The 8,171-nt window shown below is 63.8% G+C and overlaps 3 protein-coding genes across 3 annotated transcripts in view; 2 read left to right on the plus strand and 1 right to left on the minus strand.

The window, feature by feature from the left end:
- Positions 1-1,563: 1,563 nt before the first annotated feature.
- Positions 1,564-4,701, plus strand: F751_5498 (Dynein-1-alpha heavy chain, flagellar inner arm I1 complex; the record flags this gene model as incomplete). Its single annotated transcript, XM_011403893.1, has 7 exons — positions 1,564-1,885; positions 2,138-2,322; positions 2,519-2,723; positions 2,975-3,279; positions 3,443-3,583; positions 3,711-4,153; positions 4,599-4,701. 7 exons carry the CDS (start codon positions 1,564-1,566, stop codon positions 4,699-4,701), a joined length of 1,704 nt encoding a protein of 567 aa, XP_011402195.1.
- A 990-nt stretch (positions 4,702-5,691) lies between these two features.
- Positions 5,692-6,006, plus strand: F751_5499 (Protein Dr1; the record flags this gene model as incomplete). Its single annotated transcript, XM_011403894.1, has 1 exon — positions 5,692-6,006. The coding sequence occupies one exon, from the start codon at positions 5,692-5,694 to the stop codon at positions 6,004-6,006; it is 315 nt and encodes a 104-aa protein (XP_011402196.1).
- Positions 6,007-6,484: 478 nt separating this feature from the next.
- F751_5500 (Ubiquitin-protein ligase E3A) overlaps positions 6,485-8,171 on the minus strand; it is a gene marked incomplete at both ends in the record, with an annotated part of 7,825 nt that continues 6,138 nt past the window's right edge. Inside the window, 2 exons of the mRNA XM_011403895.1 lie at positions 6,485-6,628; positions 6,934-7,392. Of these exons, the coding sequence (XP_011402197.1) occupies positions 6,485-6,628; positions 6,934-7,392 (603 nt within the window). The remainder of the gene's footprint in view (positions 6,629-6,933; positions 7,393-8,171) is intronic.

Consider the following 8,171-nt stretch of genomic DNA (forward strand, 5'->3'; position numbering starts at 1 on the left):
GCAATGAATGTGGAGCTGCAGGTGGTCTGGTTTCGAAAAGGGAAGACGGCGAAAAAAGGGGAGCGGGGGCAAACAGGGTGCGGCCAACGCAGATTTGTCATCGCAAGTAGTGCACCCTGGCTCACCGCGAAGGCATATTTGGCGAGTATCAGCACTATTACACTCAGGACTGCAGGGTTTCTAGCCGCTGCAGCCATTTTCGACCTTGCGGCAAACGCGCCCTTCAGCCTGCTTGGTTCGCTTGTGGTTTCAGTGGGATGCCGCTTTTGCTCGTCGTCACGCTTCGATTCTGGCGTCCTTCTCGTGCACTCCGATCTGGCGTATGAGGGACGCTGGCGCCCTGCAGCTTCATCTTATTTCAGGCCGTGTTGCTGGTTTTGGGAGCTGAACAGCTTCGGCGGGAATCCGGAGGAAGCATACCGGTGCGGACTCGCGAGATTGCCAAACCCTCATGGTAATTTACACCCCATGTCTCCGGCTTCCGCCGAGACATGGATCCACTGGTTGAGGCCCCATGGCCTTACGGAGTCGGTTCGCATCTCAAGATATCCTTCTTGTGAATCTTGATACGTTCGATACTCGATAGACGATGTGCGATCCCATCGAGTCAACAACGCCATTCATAACAATTGACCTCCAGGAGTCGCTAAGTCGCGTGCTGGCAGATGATCACGGCCTCGATGTTGATGCTTTGGATGACACACAGCGATGCACGATTGCATCTCTGTTCACCGAGCGTGAGGGAATGGCGGGTGGCCGGCTTCTGGGCCATGAGGACCGCGCCGCCGCATTCGGACTCATGAACATGGGAGTCCCCAAGGCTGATCCTTACTTCCCCCGCACGAACAGGCTCTTCCACCCCGGTACTTATTTCCTGCAATGTGGGCAGCGAGAATCGTTCATCCATTTCCCCGGTCTCCGACTTCTGCGTCTGCCCTTCAGGCTATGGTTCAGAGCAGGCTCCCACACAAGGGATGCACTGGACAGTCAGGCACCTTCCCGTGTACCCAGACCAGACCCTCCAGTGGGACAAGGCCATCTTGCTTTTCCGATCCAGGACAACATTGAATGGACCCACTGTGCAGCTCCTGCCGCTTCCCGCTGGACCGAGTTCCGGGGCGACATGCACGGTGGTGAAGGCCATATCCCCCCTGCTGGCACAGCTGAGCCCCACCCAGCAGGTTGTGGACACATATCTGGCGCACTCACTGGACATGAATCGTGATTTCCCCGGGATGGATGCCCCTGACGCCTCCTCCTGGCCCGCTGCATCGGTCAGCCAGGGCCCTGCGTCAGCAGGGCGGGAAGGGGGCTGGGAGCAGGCCATCTCCGAACTGCTTGCCAGTCTTGCTTCTAGCCAGCTTCAGCAGTTGGGTGCCTGCCTGGAGCAGTTCTTCCAGATGTTGAAGGTGGTGAGCACTGGGCTTGTCAAGGGCCCGGGGTGGAAAGGAGAGGAGGGGGGGTGAGCGCAAGTCTCGTGGACAATGGACGGCACATGTATCCCTGCGATTATCCCGAGGAGCCTTCACATTATACTAGACCCCAAACCGTGCGTCTGCGTCTATGCAAGACGCATCCGCTTGCGGGCTCACCCCTGCATGGACCGCCACATTCCAGGTGGGCGTGCTGTTGGGCCCCCGCGCCGCGGCAGGCACCGTCCATGCCCTGCTCCTTCGTACCGCAGCCCTGCTGGGGCACCGCCTGCGGGATACTGTGGACCTGCCCGCGCTGTTGGCGGCCGCGCCAGAGGCCGCGCAGTCCAGGCTGGCGGCGGCGGCGGGCGCCTGCGACGCCTGGCGGCGCGGCTACCTGGCCACCCGGGCCGAGCTGGAGGCGGGCGGGCAGACCGGGCGCTGGGAGCACGACCGCGCCGCCCTGTTCGCAGGTACAGACCACGCGGCGGGCGCGTGCCGGCGGCTGGCCGGGGCGCTGGCGGGGGTGCACGGCGTGCTGGGCCTGCTGGGCGCCGATCTGGAAAGCGTGGCGGGGGCGGGCCTGGACCGGCTGGCTGGCCTGCGTGCCGAGGCTCGGGCCGCGCTGGGCGCGCTGCGGGACGCCGCCCTGGCGGCCCCGCCGGGGGATTTTCTGGACCCGGGGTCGGCGGGGCGCTGGGACCAGTGCCTAGCGTCCTTGGAAGCTGCGGGGAAGTCGCTGGCCGCCGGCGCGCAGGACCTGCTGGACACCTCGCTCACCCGCTGCCCCGGCGCGGCTGACGGCGCCCGCCTGCTGGGCAAGCTCCTGCGTGACCGGCATGCTGGTGTAGCCCTGCTGCGGCACGTGCCGGAGAAGGTCACGGACCTGGTGCAGACTTTTGCAGCAGAGGTGAGGAGGAACCAGGCGGATGAGAGAGGGGGGGGAGGGGACAGGTTGGGGAAACCGGTGCAAGGAGGGGGAATGGAGGTTGGGCCTGGCCACTGGAAAGCTTGGAAAGGAGCAAGCAGGCAGGACCCACAAATCAAGTCACAGCAAGGACCGAGAGAAACTCCGCGCCATGCCAGCTCCACGCCGCACACTGTAGATCCGGGTGGCTGAGCGGGAGGCGGACCGCTGGTGCGAGGGTGGGGCAGGGAACCGGACGCCCTACCCCGGCCTCTCTGCCTTGACCTCCACCTTGCTCAGGGTGAGCGTCACAAGGTCACGGCTGGAAGAAGCCGCGACAGCCATCCAGGCCTCGGGCGAGGCTCTGACTCCAGAGGATCAGGGCGTGATGGCTGCCTGTGCAGGTGAGTGGGCACAGCTACTTGAAATCAGCACAGGTCTGGTGTGGAGGTGGAGGGCAGGGTCAGGTACAGTCCCTCAGCCTGTGCGGTCCCGTGCCTCATAATGCAGCAGAGTATGCGTGCCTGTCTGCCTACGCATGCGAGGACTGCAGGCAAGAGAATACACGCCTGCCTGCCCGACACTCCATGCCCCATTTGCACCTGAGGTCTAGCCCCAGCACCCCCCCTCCCCCCCACAAAAAACACATGCACAGCCCTCGTGCAGCGTTTGGCGCTGGCAGAGGTGGACATCTGGCGGGACTGGGTCGAGCGTGCGGAGCGGGAGGTCGGCACGGCCATGCGCCAGCCCCTGCTCGTCCAGCCGCCGCAGGAGGCGGCCAGCGGCTGGGCCCTTGCCAGGATCAAGCTGCCGGAGCTGTCCGACCATGTGCAGGCCGCGCAGCAGGCGCGGTGCCTCGGGATCGCTGTGCCGCCCTTTCTGAGAGGGGCGGCGCTGGCACTGCCCCTCATGCTTGAGGCGGGGCGGCGCCTCCAGGCGCTCCTGCAGCAGCTAGCCGAGGTAGGAGGAAGCCTCGGCAGGCGGGGGCAGTTCGGCATCGCAGCTGCGATGCCCTGCTGCCTGCTGCATGCCTCTGCTGCTGTACACTGTGGTTCCAGTGCCTCCGACAGGCCCTACGCCTCAAGCCACATCTCACTTCCCTCCAACTTTCTGTCCTACACAGAGTCGGCGCAAGCTACGGAGCCCCGAGCGGCTGCTGCTCCAGCCGGCTCTGGAGAAAGTGAGGCTGGCTCTCCTGCCAGGGACGCAGCACATGCACTGGGGCTCCCTCTCTCTTGACGCCTTCATCTCTTCCGTGCAGAAGGTGAGGCTCTTGGGTTGGAGATTGAGCAGATGGGGCATTGAGACAATCCGCAAGAGGGTATGTGCCACCCATGTGCCTTTATTGCCACATTACTGCTGGGGAACCACGCTGCGCACCCCTCCTGCAGGCCATCGCAGCCTTCACCTGCACCGCCAAAGCGGTAGCCTGCGCAGCAAGCGAGATGCGGCGGGCGCTGCGTGCCCTCCCTAGAGAGACAAACTGGCCCGGGGAAGGGACCGATACAGGATCGAGGGTCGTCGATCATGCAGCCACCAATGCTGGACTTGGCGGGAGCGTGCGGCGGGGGGAGGAGGCTGCCGTGGCAGCAGCACATAGCCTGCAGGCCACCCTGGTCCGGATAGAGGAGGGCGTGCTGGGCACTAGCACCGGCTCTGCCCGGAGCATGGCCGCTTACTATGAGCACTGGGAGCGCAGGCTCCAGGATGCATTGGCAGACTGTGCCATCTCCTGGATAGAGGGGCTGACGAGCAGGCTGTCTGGGAGTTGCGATGATACCGGACGCACCATCCATGTCCAGGTTTGGGATGACGAGGATGTGGGTTGCGAAAGGTGTGCTGATACACAGCGTCAGGGGTTGGGTTGAATGGCTCTTAGGAGTTGCACGCACCGCGATGGCACCTCCATGTCGACGTGCCCTCGGCTAGTTCACCCTCAGGCCCATGTGGCCCTTGTGCACTTGCAGATGGAGCTTCAGCCGCAGCAGGGACTGGGCCCCCTGCTGGCCTGGCAGCCGCGCCCGTCACTGGTGACGGAGCAGCTGAGCGCTCTCGTCACACGACGAGCGGCGCTGGGAGCGGCAGTGGTTCGATGGATCCCAGGGACGTGCACGCCCTGTCACACCCAGCCTCTGTGAGTCCGGAGTTGCATGAGGATTGCATGCAGCAGGGAGGGGGGTGTGACCCATAGTAACCCACATCGCCACTAGCACCATTCGTGGTGTGCTCTTGCCATGTTCCCTTTGCTTTGAGAATGTCCAAATCCTGTCTCACGGCAGGGTGACGCACCATGAGGACCTTATGCATGACCCAGGGATCTTTGCAGCCACAGCCTCGTTTTCTGTCCTGCTCCAAGGCATGGAGCGCACGGCTGAACAGTGAGTGGTTTATGTGATCTTGAAGGCAAGATGTTGTGGAATGGTCGGGGGTTGTAAGCTTTTGCCTTCTTTTTGGATTGGCATGGAGGTCCATAGTATTCATTTGCTTACCTCTTTCTGACTGCAGCAGTCGTCTCACCAGGCTTGCGAGAAGCCAGGTGTGAGCACCTGGCAGCAGCAGGACCCTGCGGGTCTCAAGCATACAAGTCTTCTCCCCCTTCCTGCTCTCCCCTGTCAGGATTTTGGAGCAGTGGACTGCCGTGTTGACAGGATCCCAAGCAGAGCTGACACCATCGTCCGATCAGCCGGCATTCACTTTTCAACTGGAGGCCAAGAGTGGCAAGAAACATCCAAGTCATGAGATTGAGGCTCTGACCAGGTGTGCAGTGCTAGGGACCAAGGAACAGGAGGGCATTCTTCTACTGGTCAACATTCTCACAAGTAAGGCCTCCCCCAAATTTGACGTGCCACAGATTTAAGATAGACCTGGCAAGAATTCCTCAGACTCAAATTGCTGATGGCGTGCGCATGGATGCCACCCCTGTGCTAGCCTTGCTGGAGGCGGCTGCGGACTGGGCGCTTGCAATGAGCGCATGGTGAATACACAAGCCTGTATAACGTTCTGTTGCTCAGCACCTGGAAGTTTTCCTTATGGCCAATTGAAACCCGTTTCAACGGATTGTGCAGTGCTGGAGGATGTTGTTATGCCGGGGAGGTTGGTGGTGGCTTGCTTGTGAATCGCGCGCCTAGACGACCGGATCCGGTGTCGTGCGGGAGAGCCTTGGCCTTCAGGCCTCCCTTAGAGACGAAGTCCTCATCATCGTAAATCGTCTTCACCTTTCAAGCATGACTAACATTAAGTGATTGCTGCATGGCGGTAGGCGCACAGCCTAGATGCGATCTCCCGAAGTGTTCGAGCTTGCGAGATACCAGCTGAAGGGTGGTTCCAGGTAGCCGCATCAGGCGACCCGCTCCTCTTCAGCATTGTCCAGCCATGGATGAAGATGTGTCTCTTCCTCGTACCACCATCCAGAAGGCGGTGAAGGGCGCCCTGCCCCCCGGGCTGAGGGTGTCGTGGGACGCCATCGACGTGCTGACCTCCTGCTGCAACGAGTTCGTGCACCTCATCTCCAGCCAGGCCAACGTCATCAGCGAGCGCACCAAGCGCAGCACCATCACCCCTGATCACGTCATCCAGGCCTTGGAAGAGCTGGGCTTCGAGACCCTTGTGGGCCCTGTCCAAGAGGGTGAGGGCCTGGGGTCTGTTGTTAAGGGAAACCATGCCACTGCCGGGGTGTGGGCTGCCTAGGATCGTGCAACCAGCTGATTTCCTTGCCAAGCTGTCACCAACCACGCTCTCCTCTGTGTCCTTCCAGTCCTGGTCGAGTTCAAGGGGGAGCAGCGGCAGCACCAGGGCCGGATAGGGGGCCGAAAGGCTGCCGGCAAGGAGGCGCTGAGCAAGGAGGAGATGCTATTGCTGCAGCAGCAGCTGTTTGCACAGGCCCGCGAGCGGACGCTGTCAGAGCCCTCCCCAATGGAGGCGGGGCCCGAGGGGGGCGGGGGCGAGGGGCCCGAGGGTGCCTCGTTGTGAGAGCTATTTGTGTTTGTTTCACATGGAATGGTTTGGTCACAAGGGAGAGAGGGTTGTCGAAAACAGGCAGAACTGTCAGGAGGGGGCAGGACGGTCAGCAAGGCGTGTGTCGGGGTGCGTCAGGTCCATGAGCGGGAGGGGTTAGTGAGCGGCGGGTTCCGGCTGCAGCAGCGGGGGGGGTCCAGCGAGCGGGGGCCTACTCCAGCCCGAAGCCCTCGGAGTTGAGGATGGCCAGCTTGAGTCGGTCGGCCAGCTTCTCCCGCGAGCGGTAGGAGGGCAGGAGCAGCGTGTTGAAGCAGGTGTGGCTGGTGGGCAGCTTGTTGGAGTCCGCGCCGTCGCGCTGCGCGGATGAGGGGTGGGTTGTGTGTGGGATATGGACGAGCGGTGGGCGTGAGGGTGTCGGAGCCAGGCAGCCTGGGAGCAGCCATGGTGCGAGGAGTTACATGCCCCCAGGCCAGGCGGTTGGGTGATCCCCGCGCGGCCATGAGGATGTTCAGCCAAAGAACAGCGTCCTACTCCCCCGGCAGAGCGCCGAGACACCCCCCCCGTCCTCCTTCGGCACCCCCCCCTCCTCGATCCCCCGTCCCCCTTCGACACCCCCCCCCCCCACACCCCCTCCTTCATACACACAACACCCTGGCCCACCTGGATGACGCAACGCAGGTTGGCCAGGCCTCCGATGGGCGCGCGGTCGGACCCGGTGAAGAACTTGAGGAAGAGGCGACGCTCGTCGGCGTCCAGCTCGCCCACCACATCCCAGAGCCACTGGACCACTCGGTGGTCGGCCGAGTAGCCGCCCTCGTAGCGCGCGGAGCGCTGGAGGCCCTCGAAGTCCAGGCAGGGGTTGCCGCAGACCAGGCGCTCCAGCTCGGTGGCGGAGAAGAGCTGGAGGGCGGGGCCGCCGCAGAGCATGAGGAAGCCGCGCGCAAAGGCCTCGAACTGCGCGTGCACCGAGGTGTTGAGCCAGAAGTCGACGTAGGCGTCCACGAACTCGCGCCGGCTGTCCTCCGTCACCGGGATGCCCGCGCCGCCGGGCTTCAACTCCACCGCGCGGCGCTCGCCCCACCCCGCCACCTCCACCACAAAGGACTGGCAGAACACCTCCTCCACCGAGTGGCCCGGGAGGGCGCACGGGGTGGGGGCGGGGCGGGCTGCCGGGGCGCCTGTGGCGCGCGTGGTCGCCGCGCCGTTGACCCTAAACGCCGCGTGCCTGCTGCTCGTGGCAGCATCCACCTCCATGGCGTCGTCGCCCCCGCCGACGCCGACCTCGACCTGCATGGCCTCGCACTCCACCTCCTCCACCGGCGGCTCGTACTGCAGCAGCGCGCGCAGGCCCTTGCCCAGGCTGGGCTGCATGTCCTCCAGGTCGCGCAGGCGCACCTCCTGCCCCAGGATCTTGCGGTACAGGGCCAGGGGCAGGGGGAAGTCCAGCAGCACGCCGTTGTAGATGGCCAGGCCCAGCACCAGGCCCAGCAGGAGGAAGGCGCCCTCGCCCTCCAGCGTGACGGGGCAGAACCAGTAGGTCCGCGACTCGGGCTGGTAGGACAGCATGCCGTAGTCGGGGCTCAGCACCTCCGCCACCAGCAGCTGGAAGAACTCCTTCTTCACGCCCCCCGCGTCGATCCCATCCTCGCCGATGAAGTGCACGCGTAGGGGCTTGAACAGGTCCTTGGGCTTCTGCCGCGCGATCTCGTCCAGCGCATCCTGTAGTGGGAGGGGGGAGGAGGGGGGGAGAGGGGGGGGGGGGGGGTGTGGTGGGAGGGGGCACCTCCGCCACCAGCAGCTGGAAGAACTCCTTCTTCACGCCCCCCGCGTCGATCCCATCCTCGCCGATGAAGTGCACGCGTAGGGGCTTGAACAGGTCCTTGGGCTTCTGCCGCGCG

Source organism: Auxenochlorella protothecoides (genome assembly GCF_000733215.1).
Source record: "Auxenochlorella protothecoides strain 0710 unplaced genomic scaffold scaffold64, whole genome shotgun sequence".
Lineage (NCBI taxonomy): Eukaryota > Viridiplantae > Chlorophyta > Trebouxiophyceae > Chlorellales > Chlorellaceae > Auxenochlorella > Auxenochlorella protothecoides.